Source organism: Heterodontus francisci, chromosome 11 (assembly GCF_036365525.1).
Source record: "Heterodontus francisci isolate sHetFra1 chromosome 11, sHetFra1.hap1, whole genome shotgun sequence".
NCBI classification, from domain to species: domain Eukaryota; kingdom Metazoa; phylum Chordata; class Chondrichthyes; order Heterodontiformes; family Heterodontidae; genus Heterodontus; species Heterodontus francisci.
Window position 1 is genome coordinate 63,258,711 of NC_090381.1, and position 21,304 is coordinate 63,280,014.

The following is a 21,304-nucleotide window of genomic DNA, read 5'->3' on the forward strand; positions in this document are numbered from 1 at the left end:
AGTGTTTACTTGGGGAGGAGGAATCAACTGTGCAGTCAATGTTTACTTAGGGGGGAAGGGGTCAACTCTGCATTCATTGTATACTTGGGGGAAAGGGGGCAACTCTTCTTTCAGTGTATACTTGGGGGGGGGGGAAGGGGGTCAACTCTCCATTTAGTATATACATGATGGGAACGGGGGCAACTCTGCATTATTTTACGGCTGGGGGTACAGGGATGTTACGCCAATGTGCTTTGTTGAATGATTATTTTATTTAATCCACTAGAGATCTGAATTTATATATTTTTTTAAAAAGACATTTTTAAAAGACCAGCTATAAGGATGATTTTGCTGGCAGCTTAAGTTGGTTACCTAATTTGCAACACTGTATCCTACACTGCAATGCTTGTGAGGAGGAAGACAAATTGTCTGCTAATTCCCCAGCAAGAACCAAGACCCAGAAGTTTAAGGGAACTGCTTGTTCTTTTTAGCAAGAGAGAAATACTGCTAACTGTTATGTTTTGAATCACTGAGTGGCTGTCATGTGACAAGCCCCTCCCCATCTGTGGTTTTAAGCTGGTCTTTTCTCTGCAGTAGAGGAGAGGCAACCGGACTCTGACATGAGCGGACTCGATGTGGGGGGTCTTTCTCTCTCCATTCCATCTTGAAAGCTTTCAAATCCTGCCTGTTGACTGACCAATGTTACATACTCTGGCTACAATCAGAAACCCCATTGGAGGAAATCATCTGCATCGCTATCTCCAAGAGACTCACTGAGACTGTCATCTACCTCTTCAAACTACAAGCCTCAGGACCACTGAATTCAGCTGGAAGCCAGCCAAATCACCAAACTCCATAGACTGTATACTTTTTTTATGGACTCTAACTCAACCAATCTACCTTTCTCCACTTGTAATCTGTTTGTGTGTAGGTGTGTAAACCTCTAGTGTGTGTGTGAGAGTGAAAGTTGGTGTGTTGTTTATTATTTTATTAGTTCCATTGTTGTACAAGAAAGTTAACCTCTGTTTTGTTAACTCAAGAAAGCCTGTCCAATTGGTTCTTGTTATGATCATAGCAAGTAAGTACTCAAACACATATTGAATTGGCCAGTACATTCACTTTAAGAAAGAATTAAACCTGTTGTGGTCAAACAAGGAGAGAGAAAAGAGGGAAGCCCTTTGACGCCCTCCTCACTTGTCCGCAACAGGGCAACTCTGCATTTTGTTTGCAGGGCTGGTAGCCTTTAAAAAATGGTGCCAACACATGCTCACGAATCAGGTGACACCATTCATAGCGTCATCAAGGCTGCCCTCACCACATGATTGAGATTGCGGCTGCCATCAATATGTAAAGTGGCCGCCCACCGCGTAATCACGGAGGTGTGGAGGCGGGTGTCCTGTGGTGGATGGCCGCCATGTTCCGCCTCCTGCCGCCACTCCCAGTGACTGGACTACTAAATCGAGCCCATTGAGTGCCAAAATGCCAGAAGATATCAAGGACAGCTTTAATTTTTCGGAGGATTGAGTGAAGGGCTTCAGGGAGGAAATGCAGGAGGTTGCTCAACTGCAAACATCACTTGTAATGTAGCTCCAAGCATTGTTTGAGATCCTGACCTCTGGTTTGCAAAGCAGCATCTGCGTATGGTATATTACAATTGGTATTCCTGTTGGGGTATGTCCTTGGCAACTTAATTTACCTCCAAATCTTTTGAAGAAGGGACAGCAACATCTCACACTAGTATTGTACAGGATCATCCAGGTTACTTACATGCAGCAAGCTGCCTGCTTCTGGCAGCCCTGAGGCTGCAGCACATGTCTGCACATACAACTTAGGCAAAGGAGTTAGATGGACAGGTGGAATTAAAACACTCACAAGAAGAAATGTACACCACAGAAAGTGAATGCAAGGTGGCATTCTGTCTGTGGTGTATATTTCTTCTTGTGGGTGTTTATTCCTTTTTGCTGTAACAGAAACCAAAACCTCCACTTCACTATAATCACCAGTTGTAATGCCCTGTAATAAATACAAAAAGTGCTGGAAATACTCAGCAGGTCAGGCAGCATCTGTGGAGAGAGAAGCAAAGTTAATGTTTCAGGTCTGTGACCTTTCATCTGTAATGCCCTGTATGCTGGTTTCATGAGTAAGAAAAATGAACGTGTTCACCCTCACAGACAGCAGGATTAGTTGTTTCTTACAAGTAGGCAGGAGACAATGTGACCAGTGACATCTGATAGACATATCTTTGATCATTGGGTCAGCCATCAGCTCCAGCAATGGACTATAAGGAGTATAAATTTGTCTTGGATGATAGTGAAGAATGGGTGATAGTCAATTAACAGCCTGTTTTCTCAATGCAAATGAATAGGGTCGGCAGTGGCGTAGTGGTAATATCACTGGACTAGTAACCCAGAGACCCAGAGTATTTCTCTGGGGACATGGGTTCGAATCCCACCATAGCAGAAGGTGGAATTTGAATTTAATTAATAAATCTGGAATTAAAAAAGCTAGTCTAATGATGGCCATGAAACCATTGTCGATTGTTGTAAAAAGCCATCTGGTTCACTAATGTCCTTCAGGGAAGGAAATCTGCTGTCCTTACCTGGTCTGACCGACATGTGACTCCAGACCCACAGCAATGTGGTTAACTCTTACATGCCCTCTGAAATGGCTGAGCAAGCCACTCAGTTGTACCTAACCGCTACAAAGTCAATAAAGAGGAATGAAACCGGATGGATCACCCGACATCGACCTCGGCACCGAAAACGACAACGGCAAACCCAGCCCTGTCGACCCTGCAAAGTCCTCCTTAAAAACATCTGGGGGCTTGTGCCAAAGTTGGGAGAGCTGTCCCACAGACTAGTCAAGCAACAGCCTGACATAGTCATACTCACGGAATCATACCTTACAGACAATGTCCCAGACACTGCCATCACCATCCCCGGGTATGTCCTGTCCCACCGGCAGGACAGACCCACCAGAGGTGGTGGCACAGTGGTATATAGTAGGGAGGGAGTTGCCCTGGGAGTCCTCAACATCGACTCCGGACCCCATGAAGTCTTATGGCATCAGGTCAAACATGGGCAAGGTAACCTCCTACTGATTACCACCTACCGCCCTCCCTCAGCATTGACTCAGTACTCCTCCATGTTGAACACCACTTGCAGGAAGCACTGAGGGTGGCAAGGGCACAAAATGTACTCTGGGTGGGGGACTTCAATGTCCATCGCCAAGAGTGGCTCGGTAGCACCACTACTGACCGAGCAGGCCGCGTCCTAAAGGACATAGGTGCTAGACTGGGTCTGCGGCAGGTGGTGAGGGAACCAACACAAGGGAAAAACATACTTGACCTCGTCCTTACCAATATGCCTGCCGCAGATGCTTCTGTCCATGACTGTATTGGTAGGAGTGACCACTGCACAGTCCTTGTGGAGACGAATCCCACCTTCACATTGAGGATACCGTCCATCGTGTTGTGTGGCACTACCACCGTGCGAAATGTGAGATTTCGAACAGATCTAGCAATGCAAAACTGGGCATCCATGAGGCGCTGTGGGCCAACAGCAGCAGCAGAATTGTACTCGACCACAATCTGTAACCTCATGGCCTGGTATATCCCCCACTCTACCATTACCATCAAGCCAGGAGACCAACCCTGGTTCAATGAAGAGTGCAGGAGGGCATGCCAGGAGCAGCACCAGGCATACCTCAAAGTGAGGTGTCAACCTGGTGAAGCGACAACACAGGACGATCTGCGTAACAAACTGCATAAGCAGCATGCGATAGACAGCGCTAAACGATCCCATAACCAACGGATCAGATCTAAGCTCTGCAGTCCTGCCACATCCAGCTATGACTGGTGGTGGACAATTAAACAACTAACTGGAGGAGGTGGCTCCACAAATATCCCCGTCCTCAATGATGGGGAAGCCCAGCCCATCAGTGCGAAAGATAAGGCTGAAGCATTTGCAACAATCTTCAGCCAGAAGTGCCGAGTTGATGATCCATCTCGGCCCCCTCCTGAAGTCCCCAGCATCACAGATGCCAGACTTCAGCCAATTCGATTCACTCCGCGTGATATCAAGAAACAACTGAAGGCACTGGATACTGCAAAAGCTATGGGCCCTGACAATATTCCGGCTATAGTGCTGAAGACCTGTGCTCCAGAACTTACTGCACCCCTAGCCAAGCTGTTCCTGTACTGCTACTACCCTGGCATCTACCCTGCAATGTGGAAAATTGCCCAGGTATGTCCTGTACACAAAAAGCAGGACAAGTCCAACCCAGCCAATTACTGCCCCATCAGCCTACTCTCAATCATCAGTAAAGTGATGGAAGGTGTCATCGAAAATGCCATCAAGCGGCACTTGCTTAGCAATAACCTGCTCAGTGACGCTCAGTTTGGGTTCTGCCAGGGCCACTCAGCTCCTGACCTCATTGCAGCCTTGGTTCAAACATGGACAAAAGAGCTGAACTCGAGGTGAGGTGAGAGAGACTGCCCTTGACATCAAGGCAGCATTTGACCGAGCATGGCATCAAGGAGCCCTAGCAAAACTGAGGTCAATGGGAATCAGGGGGAAAACCCTCCACTGGCTGGAGTCATACGTAGCGCAAAGGAAGATGGTTGTGGTTGTTGGAGGTCCAGGACATCACTGCAGGAGTTCCTCAGGGTAGTGTCTTAGGCCCAACCATCTTCAGCTGCTTCATCAATGACCTTCCTTCAATCATAAGGTCAGAAGTGGGGATGTTCGCTGATGATTGCAAAATGTTCAGCACCATTCGTAACTCCTCAGATACTGAAGCAGTCCGTGTAGAAATGCAGCAAGACCTGGACAATATCCAGACTTGGGCTGATAAGTGGCAAGTAACATTCGCGCCACAGAAGTGCCAGGCAATGACCATCTCCAACAAGAGAGAAACTAACCATCTCCCCTTGACATTCAACGGCATTACCATCACTAAATCCCCCACTATCAACATCCTAGGGGCTACCGTTGACCAGAAACTGAACTGGAGTAGCCATATAAATACCGTGGCTACAAGAGCAGGTCAGAGGCTAGGAATCCTGAGGCGAGTAACTTACTTCCTGACTCCCCAAAGCCTGTCCACCATCTACAAGGCACAAGTCAGGAATGTGATGGAATACTCTCCACTTGCTTGGATGGGTGCAGCTCCAACAACACTCAAGAAGCTCGACACCATCCAGGACAAAGCAGCCCACTTGATTGGCACCCCATCTACAAACATTCACTCCCTCCACCACCGATGCACAGTGGCAGCAGTGTGTACCATCTACAAGATGCACTGCAGCAATGCACCAAGGCTCCTTAGACAGCACCTTCCAAACCCGCGACCTCTATCAACTAGAAGGACAAGGGCAGCAAATGCATGGGAACACCACCACCTGCAAGTTCCCCTCCAAGTCACACACCATCCTGACTTGGAACTATATCGCTGTTCCTTCACTGTCGCTGGGTCAAAATCCTGGAACTCCCAGGAGTCTTTCAGACGTCAGTTGATTAGAATCCAGGACCAGCATGTTCCTGTGAGGAAGAAGGATAAGTTTGGCAAGTTTCGGGAACCTTGGATAACGCAGGATATTGTGAGCCGAGTCAAAAAGATAAAGGAAGCATTCGTAAGGGCTTTCAGGCTAGGAACAGAGGAATCCCTTCAGGAAAATAAAGACAGTAGGAAGGAACTTAAGCAAGGAGTCAGGAAGGCTAAAAGGGGTCATGAAAAGTCATTGGCAAACAGGATTAAGGAAAATCCCATGGCTTTTTATACGTAAATAAAGAGCAAGAGGGTAACTAAGTTAAGGGTTGGCCCACTCAAGGACAGAGAAGGGAATCTATGTGTGGAGCCAGAGGAAATGGGCGAGGTACTAAATGAGTACTTTGCATCAGTATTCACCAAATAGAAGGACTTGGTGGATGATGAGCCTAGGGAAGGGAGTGTAGATAGTCTCAGTCATCTCATTATCAAAAAGGAGGAGGTGTTGGGTGTCTTGCAAAGCATTAAGGTAGATAAGTCCCCTGGGCCTGATGGGATCTACCCCAGAATACTGCGGGAGGCAAGGGAAGAAATTGCTGGGGCCTTGACAGAAATTTTTGCATCCTCATTGGCTACAGGTGAGGTCCCAGAGGACTGGAGAATAGCCAATGTTGTTCCTTTGTTTAAGAAGGGTAGCAAAGATAATCCAGGAAATTATAGGCTGGTGAGCCTTACGTCAGTGTTAGGGAATTTATTAGAGAGGATTCTTCGGGACAGAATTTACTCCCATTCGGAAACAAAGGAACTTATTAGCAAGAGGCAGCATGGTTTTGTGAAGGGGAGGTCGTGTCTCACTAATTTGATTGAGTTTTTTGAGGAAGTGACAAAGATGATTGATGAGGGAAGGGCAGTGGATGTTATCTCTATGGACTTTAGTAAAGCCTTTGACAAGGTCCCTCATGGCAGACTGATACAAAAGGTGAAGTCACACGGGATCAGAGGTGAGCTGGCAAGATGGATACAGAACTGGCTCAGTCATCGAAGACAGAGAGTAGCAGTGGAAGGGTGCTTTTCTGAATGGAGGGATGTGATTAGTCGTGTTCCACAGGGATCTGTGCTGGGACCTTTGCTCTTTGTAGTATATATAAATGATTTGGAGGAAAATGTAGCTGGTCTGATTAGTAAGTTTGCGGACGACACAAAGGTTTGTGGAGTTGCAGATAGTGATGAGAATTGTCAGAGTATACAGCAGGATATAGATCGGTTGGAGACTTGGGCGGAGAAATGGCAGATGTAGTTTAATCCAAACAAATGTGAGGTAATGCATTTTGGAAGGTCTAATGCAGGTGGGAAGCATACAGTAAATGGCAGAACCCTTAGGAGTATTGACAGGCAGAGAGATCTGGGCGTACAGGTCCACAGGTCACTGAAAGTGGCAACGCAGGTGGATAAGGTAGTCAAGAAGGCATATTGCATGCTTGCCTTCATCAGTCGGGGCATAGAGTATAAAAATTGGCAAGTCATGCTGCAGCTGTACAGAACCTTAGTTAGGCCACACTTAGAATATTGCGTGCAATTCTGGTCGCCACACTACCAGAAGGACGTGGAGGCTTTGGAGAGGGTACAGAGGAGGTTTACCAGGATGTTGCCTGGTCTGGAGGGCATTAGCTATGAGGAGAGGTTGGATAAACTCAAATTGTTTTCACTGGAACGACGGAGATGGAGGGGCGACGTGATAGAGGTTTGCAAAGTTATGAGCGGCATGGACAGAGTGGATAGTCAGAAGCTTTTTCCCAGGGTGTAAGAGTCAGTTACTTGGGGACATAGGTTTAAGGTGCGAGGGGCAAAGTTTAGAGGGGATGTGCGAGGCAAGTTCTTTACACAGAGGGTGGTGAGTGCCTGGAACTTGCTGCCAGGGGAGGTGGTGGAAGCAGGTACGATAGCGACGTTTAAGAGGCATCTTGACAAATACATGAATAGGATGGGCGGCACAGTGGCGCAGTGGTTAGCACCGCAGCCTCACAGCTCCAGCGACCTGGGTTTAATTCTGGGTACTGCCTGTGTGGAGTTTGCAATTTCTCCCTGTGTCTGTGTGGGTTTTCACCGGGTACTCCAGTTTCCTCTCAGCACCAAAAGACCTGCAGGTTGATAGGTAAACTGGCCATTATAAATTGCCCCGAGTATAGGTAGGTGGTAGGGGAATAGAGGCACAGGTGGGGATGTGGTAGGAATTTGGGATTAGTGTAGGATTAGTATCAATGTGTGGTTGAAGGTCGGCACAGACCCGGTGGGCCGAAGGGCCTGTTTCAGTGCTGTATCTCTGAATAAGAAATAGAGGGATACGGTCCCCGGAAGTGCAGAAGGTTTTAGTTTAGACAGGCATCAAGATCAGCGCAGGCTTGGAGGGCCGAATGGCCTATTCCTGTGCTGTACTGTTCTTTGTTCTTTGTTCCCTTCTGAACAGCACTGTGGGTATACTTACCCCAAATGGACTGCAGCGGTTCAAGAAGGCAGCTCACCACCACCCTCTCAAGGGCAATTAGGGATGGGCAATAAATGGTGGCCTAGCCAGCGATGCCCACATCCCTGAATGAATAAAAAATAAAATCAGGCAGAGTGTAAAACACGCTGTGAATTCGCTATCCCCTATTCTGCACTACTGCCAAATGCAAATTTACACGCTGAACTGTCCTGCACATTCCAAGATAACATGAGCATTTCAAAGGATTAAGAGAAAGGAAAGTTATTATCTAGAATACTTTGCTTCCCCACCCCTCCAAAGCTGATGGCTGGCTGGCAAAAACACCTCATGCATGTTAGCCATATATTAGGTACACCAACAGTGCTGTTAGGCAGGGAGTTCCAGAATTTTGACCCAGTGACAGTGAAGGAATGGCGATATAGTTCCAAGAGGCTTAGAAGGGAACTTGCAGGTGGTGTTGTTCCCATGCGTTTGCTGCCCTTGTCTATGTGAGTTGAAAAGGTCACAGGTTTGGAAGGTGCTGTCAAAGGAGGCATGCTGAGTTGCTGCAGTGCATCTTGTATATGGTACACACTGCTGTCACTGTGCATCGGTGATGGATAAGATGGATCATTGTTTTGCAACGGGAAATGGTGGAGAACTTGAAAAACAGATCATGCTTTCATACTGTGCCATATGCAGCTGTCTGGTCCATGAGTGCCACAGCTGTCTTTAGTTGGCACTGAAAGCCTGCTTCAATAGAAACATAGAAAATAGGAGCAGGGGTAGGTCATTCGGCCCTTTGAGCCTGCTCCGCCATTCATTATGATCATGGCTGATCATCCAACTCAGTAACCTGTTCCCGCTTTCACCCCATATCCTTTGATCCCTTTAAACCCAAGAGCTATATCTAACTTCTTGAAAACATGCAATGTTTTGGCCTCAACTGCTTTCAGTGGTAGCGAATTCCACAGGGTCACCACTTTCTGGATGAGGAAATTTCTCCTCATCTCAGTCCTGAATGGTTTACCCCATATCCTTAGACTATGATCCCTGGTTCTGGACTCCCCCACCATCGGGAACATCCTTCCTGCATCTACCCTGTCAAGTCCTGTTAGAATTTCAGAGGTTTCTATGCGATCCCCCCTCACTCTTCTGAACTCCAGCGAATATAATCCTAACCGACTCAATCTCTCCTCATATGTCAGTCCCACCATCCCAGGAATCAGTCTGGTAAACCTTCGCTGCACTCCCTCTATAGCAAGAACATCCTTCCTCGGATGAGGAGACCAAAACTGCACACAATATTCCAGGTGTGGCCTCACCAAGGCCCTGTATAATTGCAGCAAGACATCCCTGCTCCTGTACAGGAATCCTCTCGCTATGAAGGCCAATATACCATTTGTTTTTTTTCCCGCCTGTTGGAACTGCATGCTTAGCTTCAGCAACTGGTGTACGAGACACCCAGGTCTCATTGCATATCCCCTCTCTCAGTTTATAGCCATTCAGATAATAATCTGCCTTCCTGTTTTTGCTACCAAGGTGGATAACCTCACATTTATCCACATTCTACTGCATCTGTCATGCATTTGTCCACTCATTCAACTTGTCCAAATCACCCTGAAGCCTCTCTGCATCCTCCTCACAACTCACCCTCCCACCCAGTTTTGTGTCATCTGCAAATTTGGAGATATTACAATTAGTTCCCTCATCTGAATCATTAATATATACTGTGAATAGCTGGGGTCCTAGCACCGATCTCTGCGATACCCCACTTAGTCACTGCCTGCCATTCGGAAAAAGATCCATTTATCCCTACTCTTTGTTTCCTGTCTGCCAATCAATTTTCTATCCATCGCAATACACTACCCTCAATTCCATGCGCTTTAATTTTACCCGCTAATCTCTTATGTGGGACTTTGTCAAAAGCCTTCTGAAAGTCCAAATAAACCACATCCACTGGCTTCCCCTCATCAACTCTACCAGTCACATCCTCAAAGAATTCAAGTAGATTTGTCAAGCATGATTTCCCTTTCATTAATCCATGCTAACTCTGTCCAATGTACGTTGTTAATGTTACATTTCCAGAAGTTACAGGTGCTCTGGATGCCCACTTGCTCCTTGGAGATGGTTGCCTCTACGGAGCAGTAGTCTCTCCAGCACTTTGTAACAAGTGCAAAGTAAGGAACTCGGACTGCAGCTGAAGGCCTCATAAGCATTTTTCTCCTGCTTCAGAACAGCAGTTATTTTAGCAGTTAGATGTAAAGAAAGAAGGGAACCATATCTTTGCTTTGGATCCCAATGCTTTTAAGAATTCTGGGCCAGCAGCTTTTCCAGATTTGGTTGTCGACGGGGCTGGTTTAGTTCTTCCAAGGTGAATGGATCAGATATAGTTAACGATCTTGATGCCATAAACAAGTTTGTCAAAAGCTACCGCATCACCTGGCATCAAAATTCTTTGATGCTTGTATCATGTGGAATGCAATGACCTCCACACTGATGGTATTTATAGGTGGGATTTCCCCTGCCAAGTTGATGGAGCAGAGTCCAGGCTTTCCTGCTAGAATATTCTCCACAAGGCTTTTCCATCTTTCACATCTCACCGGGTTCAATGACTTCAGCATTGCTGTGGTTGTGTTCTTGTTGAGGAAGTACTCCTGGTGGAGAGCCTCACTGTCTTCAATCCAACAAGAAGTATATTTCATTCTAAACACCTGAGGTTTGCTGCATTTTGAGGTAGTTTTAATAGTTCCTATAAATCTGTTGAATATATCGGTGGTTGGTGGAATCCACCTCATGTTGGTGTGAATTGACTTTTGGAAGTTTTCCCAGTCTTGTTTTTCTGAAATTCCACCATAGTTCTAGTTTTGATGTAATGGCAGAAATTTTGATGAAAACGTTGAGGGATTGTGTTGACTGTTTTGGAAGTCATTAGGAACAGTTCTATAGGTGATGATTGGATTTCCTTTCCTATCTTTGGAGAGGAAGCGTAGGGGTGGGTTATATTCTCTACCACCTTGATAAATGGAATGAACCTCAATATTTGGCATCAAAGAAGAGGAATGTATTCTCTATTGAAGCCCAGTGTACAATTGCTTCTCCTTTACAGTTGACGTCTTCATAGCTCCACAATGAGTGGTGAGTATTAGTCTCTAAGATGGACAGATAGGTGTTGCCTAAAAGGTAGTAGTGGCTCAGGCCACTGTATGAGTGATGTTTGGCAGATATTGGAGATCATTGGCTCTCCTACACATATTGCTATGCCGAAAATTCTGACAATATTGGTATGCTTGAGTTCAGTGCAAATTTTGCTGCCTTGTTTGGCATCGCACGCCAGGCCATATTTGGGATGGTCATTGCAAGTGACTAGGTCAAATACGTCCTCCTGTGTCATAGGTGTGTTCGATGTGTGTTTCTTCAAGAACCAGGATATCAACTTCTTGAGTAACTTTCAAGATATTTGCATTTTGAACAAGAAATGCCTTTGATATTAAGTTGGCATAAATTTGAATGGTTTGGCCTACGTGTAGTTTTCTTTAATCCTGAAGAGGACTGTTTGGTTTGCTTAATTTGTCATTCTCACTGGGAGGTTGATTTAACAATAGTGTCCTATGAGATGACATTAATTGTGATCTAAGATCAAATAACAGGGTACATCATGAGAAGTCTGTTATCATCCACCCCAGCTAGTTTACTCTCATTCTATCTTCTTTTTGTTTATCAATTTCTTGATTGAATTTTAAAGTCTTCCAATCTACTCTTTGTCAATATTATAAACCTCTTCATTTAATCTAATACTCTATTTAACTTCTTCTGTTAGCCATGATTAGACCACTTCTCCTGTGAGGTTTTTATTCCTTAAGGGAATGTATATCCATTGTGAATTATGAAGTAATTCTTTAATTTTCAGGCTAACCTCCAATCTTAAAAAAAATCCAAATTATAGCAATTGAGAGGAAAGTAATTAAATCCAAATTGTATTAGTTTTGAAGTTGATTTGGTTACTGCTTCATTGCAAGTTCTATTCTAGTGCTTGTTCATGGATAGCTATGCTGTGGCTCTCCAGTAGCATTCTCACCTCTGAGTGAAAAGGTTGTAGGTCCACGATCTATTTCTAAGACATGAGCACAGAATCTAGACTGACACGCTAATGTAGTACTGAGGGAGTGCTGTGTTGTTGGAACTGCTGTCTTTTGGATGAGATGCTAAACTGAGGCCCATCAACCCTCGCAGGTGCGAGTAAGAGATCTCACAACACTAATCGAAGAAGAGTAGGGGAGTTCTCCCTGGTGTCCTGCCGAATTCTATCCCTCAATCAACTTCACTAAAACAGATTATCTGGCCATTATCATATTGCTGTTTGTGGGACTTTTCTGTAAACAAATTAGTTGCTACGTTTTCTACATTACAACAGTGACTACACTTCATAAAAGCATTTTATTGTCTGTAAGGCTCTTTGAGATGTCCTGAGGTTGTGAAGGGTGCTATATAAAGGCAGGTCTTTCTTATAAAATTGAAGAGAATGGAATGATGAAATGGAATGTTAGTGCATTTTTCACTTCCAAGTCTATCACCAGCTTCATGTTGTCTTGGTAATTGATAGGATACAAGTAACTTGTCTACCCACTGAGATAAAGAGTAGTACACATTGTCAGAAGAAAACCAGAGAAGGAACAGAATATTAAATCGGTTATCTTGAATTCTTATTTCTTTGTTTTGATTCAAAATTTTGATTCAAAATAACATGAAATTGGCCTTATAAGCCATTTACATCAAAGAACAACATATTAAGCTCTATGGTAAATTTGAAAAGTAAAGTGGGATTTATTAGACATTTGACAGTTCTGTACCCAAAAATTAGATGATAAGCCAATGTTTAGAATTGTAATGGATTGCAGCTTTAGGGAAAAATCACTAACAGATTATTCAAATTTAAAAATGAGTTCATTAAACAAATAGGAACAAATAGAAAGTGGAGTACACTTGTTCAGCTCCAGCCATCTCTTGAATGGATTAGCATGTAACTGTAAATCTAAACAACAGAGGCATGAGTGAATTTGGAGTTACCTGCTTATTATTTTGCATATATAATGTGCCATCTTTTAGCTTTTATCTTGATTATTTCAGTAATATAGACGAATTGTCAAAAACAACTGAGGTCATGTACCAACCAACTTTTAACGATAAGGTATGATTTATGAATTAAAAGGAACCAAAAACTTAACCTGACTACAGTGATTTATTCTTCACTAGTCCTATCCCCAGATCTTTGACTGCACTCAAGCTTTTCACCCTTCGCAGACCTTCGTCCGACCGTAAAATGCAGTCACTATCAGAAATGTTAAAATTAATCAGCACTTTATTTTGTTGCTAATAGTTTTCTTTTATTTTGACAAACTCAACTACTGTGATATTTTAAAATTATCTCATCCTATTCAAGGGTTTTACTCAAAACATTCTCACTGAAATTCTCTCTACCTTTAGACTCTCTGTCTACTGGCACAAAAAAACAAACTAGTATGAAGTTTGCAAGAGAGCATGGTCCCTGCCTGTATTATCTTGAGATGGAATTATGAAAGATCTTAGTAAAGCTAGTTAATCTATTCTAGTCATTTCATGTGAGATGTGCAGCTGTCAAAAAATATTGTGCAGCTTTTCAGTTTTTTTTCCATAAGCAGCATTGTTTAATGTTATATCAAAGTAGCAACACTTAAAATTCATTGATTCTCTAAATACTGCTTTAGTTGTAACAATGTTTAGATTAATATGTAAGTGAAAGATAGCTGCTTCCCAGATGGAAGAACTCAAGGTCTGTGGTGACAGAATGTTTTCCTTGAGCCATTGTTGCACAGCTTTCAGCAGTCAGTTCAGAGCCTCAGTTTAGACCTTGGAGCAGATTGCCAATCTTGTCAACTCTTGTTGAGAAAACCAGGATATGACAAGAAAAATGGATGATTGTTTCCTCAAAAGGAAGAAATAAATAGAATCATCTGAATTCTTCAAGTGATCCCTGAGCGATCAAGCTGAATTCCTGAGTGAACAGGAAGTAAAACTATCAAGATGCTCTTGCTTTTTTTATGACAAGAACTTACACATAATAAACTTTAATATTCGAACAGGATCTGGACAAGCTGCAGATGCATCTCGAGGAAGTGAGGTTTTTTGACTTGTTTGGCTACAGTGAAGAGGCAGGAGTCTGGCAGTGCTTCATGTGCAACAATCCTGAAAAGGCAACAGGTAAGAATATCAGTATTTTGTAGAGTTGTACCTAAAGCTTACCCAGACAGTGGGTCTTTGCTACTTTAAAAATGTAGTGTATATGGATTTTCAGAAAGCCTTTGACAATGCATTACAAAGAACTCTGTTGGTAAAGATTAAGGGCTTGATTTTGTTCCCAGCCTGACGGGTTCTGTGGCAGGGGGACTGGAAATTCGGAGCGGCAGCAGCTGCCACGGAACCCGACGCCAGGATTGCGGGCCCGATCGTCCTGGCGGCAGGGAAACTCCGTAGCGGCCCGTCCACCGTTCTGCAACGGGACTCGGCTCAGCATATTTAAAAAACACATTTTCATGAATTAAAATATAAACCACAGCGATCTTACCTTCAGTTCCCAATCCTCAGCACAGTGAGCGGCACTCACACGCCTTCACTTTCCCGTCAGGGAAAGCTGGTGCCACTGAGGTGGAGAAGGAGTGAACTTTGCACTCTGATGGGTACTGGAGGGGTGGGGGTAAGGGGTGAACTCTGCAGTGCTGTATACTGTTTGCAGGGCTGGCAGCCTTTTAAAAATGGCACCAGCACCTGCTCCTTCAATAGGTGAAAGCATAAATGGCGCCGCCAAGGCCACCCCTGCCATGTGATTGGAGGAGCCGCCATGAATATGTAAAATGGCTGCCCACTGCATAATTGCATCGGCACGGCGGAGCGGGTCCCCAAGCGGACGGCTGCCATGTTCCGCGTCCGCCGCCGCTCTCAGCGGTGGGAATACAAAATCCAGCCTTAAGCAGGTAAGGAATTAGGGAGAAGGTAGCAAATTGGATTGAAAACCAGTTACAAAGTGGGGATGGTTAAAAGCACTGAAATTGATAGCATGTTGGGAGGCCAGCTTCTACCCAATGACTTCATGTAACTCCAGCACTTTAATCTGCATCCAAGAAACCCCTCAGAGAAGGGTTGTCAATTTAAATATATTAAAAGGTAACTAACAGCTATTTTAAAAAAGGGTTTTCAACTTTAATTGTGAATGAACGTATTTCCCAGTCTTCCTGGAATTCGCCTCTATAAGCAAGGCAAGAGTACAGTGGCAATAGAGAGGGCAGAAGAAATGACAGGCAAAAAAATCCCCTAAGTACTGAGACTCACACCTGCTTCCTTGCCTAAGTAAAAGTCTTTTTATCACTGTATTTGTTCTGAATGTTTGCTTTTGCTCCTTTGGAGCTAATTTGGACACCAATTACACTACATTGGAAGTCACTTTCATTACTTTGAGGTCTGATCTCCACTTTCCATCTGTCATGTATCAGATCAGCATGGCTGCCACTTTTGTTGTTTTACCTTGGACTTCAGATGAGAGCCAGGACAAGCAGCAGCAACAACAACAGCAGCAACAGGGGCCCATCAGGAGCAGCTGCAGCCTTCTCCTGGCAGACCTGCTGCTCCACACAGGAGAGGGGATGAGCACTGAGGTGCAGCTCACAAGAGGCCATACCCTCAACATGGTATATAAGCAGAGGATCAGATTCCTGGACATTTCTGAACACCAGTGCCTCAGGAGGAACAGAGTATCACATCAGGTTGTCGCAGGCATTTGCAGTCTGCTAGAAGAAGACCTGGTGGCCATGCTTTACCAGTGGCTGTCAAAGTCACCATTTCCCTTAACTTCTCTGCCTCAGGTTTCTTCCAGGGATCTGCAGAAGACATTTGCAAGAATTTGCAGTAAGCAGCCCACAAATGCATCAGTTGACCAATGCCATGTTTGCCAAGGTAGGCAATTATGTACATTTTGCATGGATGAGGCCAGTCAGACTGAGCGAGTACTCAGGTTTGCGATTCTGGCTGGCTTCTCATAGATACAGGACGTCATCAACTGAACACGTGTGAAAATCAAGGCGCTCTCAGATCACCCAGGTGTGTTTGTTGAAACATAAGGGCTTCCATCAATGTGCAGCTTCTTTTCAACCACAAAAAGGTCATATACAGGCATGTGCAAGATTCCCAGGCAGCTGCCATGATACATTTTTCCTGCACCAACCCAACCTCCCTCAGCTCATTGTACCTCACAACAGACATAGTGGCTGGCCACTTGGGAACAAGGGCTACCCACTTAAATTGTGGCTGATGACATCCATAAAAAGCCCAAGCAATGAGATGCAAGAGAACTACAATCTAAGCCATGTGATGATGAGAAGTGTCATTGAGAAAACAATCGAGATGCTGAAGATGCACTTCAGGTGCCTGGACAGCTCTGGAGGTGGCCTTCAACATGCACCAGGCAGGGTTTCGAGAGTGATCATGGTGTGCTGCACAGCTGAGTGCAGCAGTGAAATTTGGAGCTGCAGGGGGAGCAAGGCGAAAAGCGCAATACCTCTTCGGAGGAGATGGAGGAGGAACTTGATGTGGCCATGGCACCAGCAGCAGCACACCTTGCTGCCTGGGATGGCCTTATCATACCAAGATTTAGTTTGGTTTCACCCAGTGCATCCATCTGGCAGCCACATGCTGAACCCATTTGCCCCTCCACAGCCCATCCAACACAGAGCAGTCCTGAAATCAACAAAGCATCCGTTTCACAGATACCCATCGAGTGGCTTTAATTCTTGTTTCACCGCTCATCACAAGTGAAAAGGCCACTTGCCAGGCAGCAGGCAAAGTGGAATGAATAATATTTATGTGACAAAAATAAGCAGAAACTTAACAATCTAACATTGTGTAACACACCCATGTGAACACTCTTGTGCAACTACTAATCTTTCTTCTTCAACTTCCTGCTACTCCCACGTGGTGCAACCCCTTTGGCTTCAGTAGAGGTAGAGACAGGCTGCTCAGATCCTTGCTCTGACTGCTAAGATGCTCTTAGCCAATGTCTTCTGGGTTTTGGAGTCCATGGGGCCTTGCCAAAGACTACTCCACTTCAACCTGTGCAGGGGTAGAATCGGCCATCAGGGCACGAGATGAAAACCCAACTATCTCTCTTACCGGTCCCATCGACGTGTGTGTATCTGAATTGGTTCATGTTCTGCATGAGTCCTGTGATGGCATGACCTCCTGTTGGGAATTTTTATCCTTCTCCTGCACCACCTTCTGCAGGACACCTGATGGGTCAATGGGAGATTAAGGGCATGAATTAGACCTGTCAAGGTACAAAGATGTCAAGTCAACATAATGCACATGATCATATTTCACTGGCTGCTGACATCAAGTCAACACGAATGAGTGTTGTATGCCATGTGGCTGTGTGATATTTAATTCTATCACCAGCTAGTTATGAGGCCCCCACCACTCCATTTCCAATGGCCAGGTCAGCCAAAACGCAGCATATCTCCAGCACCTCCTCTTCTGGAGTTGTCAGTATGGAGATGACTGGAGGGCCACCATTAGTTCTCTGCCTCTCCCTGGTGTTCTGTGCCCTCTTCCCCTGCAAGGTGGGAAATAAGAAACCTAAGTGAAAGTCATGGGATGTGTCAAACTGATGGATGAACAATGTTTATTGAGGGTGGCTATGATGGAGAGGAATGGTGTTGCATTAAGGTGAGTGTGAGTTTCAGCGGTGGATGGTCAGATAGGGTTGTGAAGAAGTGCATCGACGGAAGGGGATGCACCTGCAAGGTAAATTGGTGTGAGAAATGATATGTAGGAGTAGACTTGAGAAGGTAGGGTGAGAGGGATGAGGTGATACATTCAACTGCATCCTGATGTATCTATCATTGTACTCCATTTTCCTGGCCTTTTAGGTCATTGCATAGCTTCCAGCACTGTATCCATGAGTGTGGCACCTCCAGCACACTCCTGCTTCGAACTTCCTGAACAATCTCCAGCCATGCCTGCTTGCTTTCTGATGCAGGTTCTTCATCTCACTGGCAGGGAAGAGCATCTCCCTGTGGGTCCTTACAGACCACAGCATCAGGTCTAGGGAGGCATCTTTGAATCAAGATGCAGCCTTGTCATGCTGAGAAGCCCTCTCTCACCTCCACAATCCTTCAGCTATGATCTTCTCAGTGTCCCTTTAAATATTGCAGCTGGAATGGACTCATTCAGGTTGTGATCACACCCAGTCATGCTGTTGGTCAAGAAACATGGAATTCAGATGCAAATGAGTGACTGGGTTAAAAACCTACTGATAGACGCACTGCAGATACTTCTGGGTTGCACTCCCCAGGTCAAAAAGCTGAAACATCCCCTCAATTTTCCTCTAATTTCTTTTCATTGTACACGAATATTCATTTAACTGTGCGGGCCCTTTAAATTTTATTGCACAACCACACACATGCAGTAACTTAAAGGGGCCAAGTTCTGCTTGGCTTGCTCGGGAACTTCTGGGTTGTTGCATGGCCAGGTAGCTTAGAGGCAACATTGCTTCCCCCATAGAATAGGAGTTAAGGGCAGTTTTTCAGAGTGGTTTGAAGTAAGTTGTGGTATCCCATTGTTTTTGTTCACTGTGTACCTCAATTTTTACTCCAAATCTTTAATAAGGTTAATAAAGTTCACAGTTTAAAAAGGGCTCATGTGTGACATTACATTTAAATTAGAATAGTATTGTTCAAAAGCAAAAGCACAGCTTAAATGTTATTATACTTTGGTCCTAAAATTGCACAGTATAATAAGTGTACAAACATTGAATGTATTCTGAAATTCCCTTCTTTGCTATTTATTTTAAATGGCTAGTGCCTCCACTAAAATAGCAGAGAAACTTTAAGCATTAATTAAATAACAATATTATTCCATGATGTCATTTCAATACCTTCACTTGCAGAAGTGTTTTATTGGAATCTTTGATGAAAATTTGCAATAACTTGCACAGTAAAACTCATTTCCTACATTTTGCATTTTGTTGCATAGCACTTTTTTAGAATAATGGGCTGAATTTTACCAGCTCCTCGACGTCGGGGGTCGTGGCAGAGTGGCCCGTAAAATACTTGTGGGAGAGGCCCGCCACGTCCCACGACGCCGAGGCGTCCCCGCCCCATATTACCAGCAGTGGTGAGACCTCGGTGCAGCCCCCTCCCCACCGGCAAGTGGCGGGGCCTTAATTTAAATATTAAAATTCATTAAAACAAAATGCAGATTAACTGACTTGGTCATGGCGGCTGTCGCACGCAGATTTTACGGCCGCCAGCCGCAACCCGCGCGCCTTCGGAACTCCATAAGGAGTTTCGAGGCGAGACACTGGTAGAGAGGGGGGATGACAGAAAATTTCAGGGTGGGAGGGGTGGGGGAGCTGGGAAAACATGTTTTATTGGCTGTGGGAAGGGGTTGAAGGGCAAATGTTACGAGGTTGGGGTGGCAAGTTCGTAATGTCAATAAAGTTTATTCAAAGTTGGTGGCCCAAAAACAGATATTGGGGGTTAAGTTGAAAGGGCCTCCAGGTTTCAATAAAATTTTAAAATGAGATGTAAATAAATTTCCCTTTAAATATTAAAATTTTATCTAAAATGGCGCCGGCGCTTGCACGGTGGTGCCATATGCCATTGCCGGGGGCGCGCTGGCTGCCCCTCTGCACCATTAGGGGCAGCCACTCCGCCCCTCCATTTAAATGAGCCCCCATGTGAAATATCGCGGGGGTTCGGCAGCTGATAAAATTCAGCCCAATGTTTTAGTTTTGTTAGTCAAAAGTCACACAATCATTTACATTTTTTCTGAAAGCATTGTGCATAAAGATGTGCTACTACAGTGCTGTATATGACAATGTTGGACATGAAAATTGAGAGCTTGAATCGCAGAATTAAATGAGACGTTTCTCCATATTGGTTGAGTTTTGCTACATAGTCTGCTGTTTCACTTGTGTGATCAAGGGAGCTGGGGTGTAGTGAAGGTTATCTGACAGGAGGAAAAGTCTTAAACGATCAAAATTAATCTTCTGTTCTCTGATTGTGAAGAAATATGAATTGTTGCCATGAAGTAGTTTATGAACCAAACCATCCTACTTCAAGGATTAACATGTAAGTTGGGTAAAGCTATTGCCACTGGTCAATGAATCAGTAACTGGAGCCCCATAAATGTAAGATTATCACCAAAAAAATAAAGGAAGACAGATTTTTTTTTTTACATAGAGGTTTGTTGGGACAAATATAGTAGTGGAAGTGAATCCATAATAGATTTTAAAAGGGAAGTGGATAAATATTTGAAAATGAAAAATTTGAAAGGGTATGTGGAAAAGGAATGAACGGGACTGAATGCATAACTCTTTCAGGCTGCTGACATTGGCTTAATGGGCTGAAGTGCCTTCTATACTGCAAGGTTCTATGATCCTCTGAATCCTAAGTTGACAAATTGACACTTAACTTCCTGAAATATAAATTAAGTTGGATGCAAGGATGGGTGCGGAACAAACACAACAGAAGAGAAATGCACTCACGTCCGCCTGCTTCCATTGAATCCTGGGAGTTTGGGAATCAATGTAATTCTGCACAGTGGTGCAACATGAATGAATTTCTCCTCCAAAGACTTTAATGAGAAACATATATATTTTGGATATGATGCAGAAATATTTCTGCTGTGCGCAAAAGGTCAAATCCTGAATACCTCCTGTGTGTGTTCACTAAGGGATATTGTGGCACCCCTGCTTGTAATTTTTTCAGCCCTGGCTTTAATCCATTCTCCTTTGATGGAGGATTTTAATGTGGTAAAGTAGATACGTAAACACCCTTTGCCATCAGGAATAGGATTATGCCAATTTTGATAACGAGTCACTTTGCTGAAACGAGAAGATTTTTTTCCTTTTAACAGCAGTAATATCAGGATTTGTGATATTTTCCATTGAACAATAGCACCCAAAAGCTTGCCTGCTCAAATCTTTCAATGACCAACTCCAGTAATATATTCCACAACTTGACAACCTTCTGTGTACAAAAACAAATTCTCCCATGCTCTGCCCTTTATCTTTTGCATTTAATTTTGTATCTATGACCCTTTGTTCTGGACCCCTCAATGAGTGAGCTAAGCTTCATTCCCAAAGTTAGAAAGTTGCAAGTATTTCTTTGATCTGATGATCCTTTGTCACTTTAGGCAGGTCCCAGTTTCAAACTGGTTCCTGTTCAATAATTTTGCTTCATCGCCAACCAAACATAAATCACCAGAATGTGAAACAATAATATTCCTCTTTGGCAAATAGTATGAAGTAGTGGAATGATTCACAGGCTGTTTAACAGTTTGATAGGCCAC

General features: G+C 44.3%; 1 protein-coding gene across 4 annotated transcripts in view; it reads left to right on the forward strand.

The window, feature by feature from the left end:
* Positions 1–21,304, forward strand: part of veph1 (ventricular zone expressed PH domain-containing 1) — a 261,339-nt gene that overhangs the window by 227,526 nt on the left and 12,509 nt on the right. For all 4 annotated transcript variants that reach the window (XM_068042199.1, XM_068042200.1, XM_068042201.1 and 1 more), the window contains one exon: positions 14,047–14,164. In XM_068042199.1, coding sequence (XP_067898300.1) covers positions 14,047–14,164 — 118 coding nt within the window. The remainder of the gene's footprint in view (positions 1–14,046; positions 14,165–21,304) is intronic.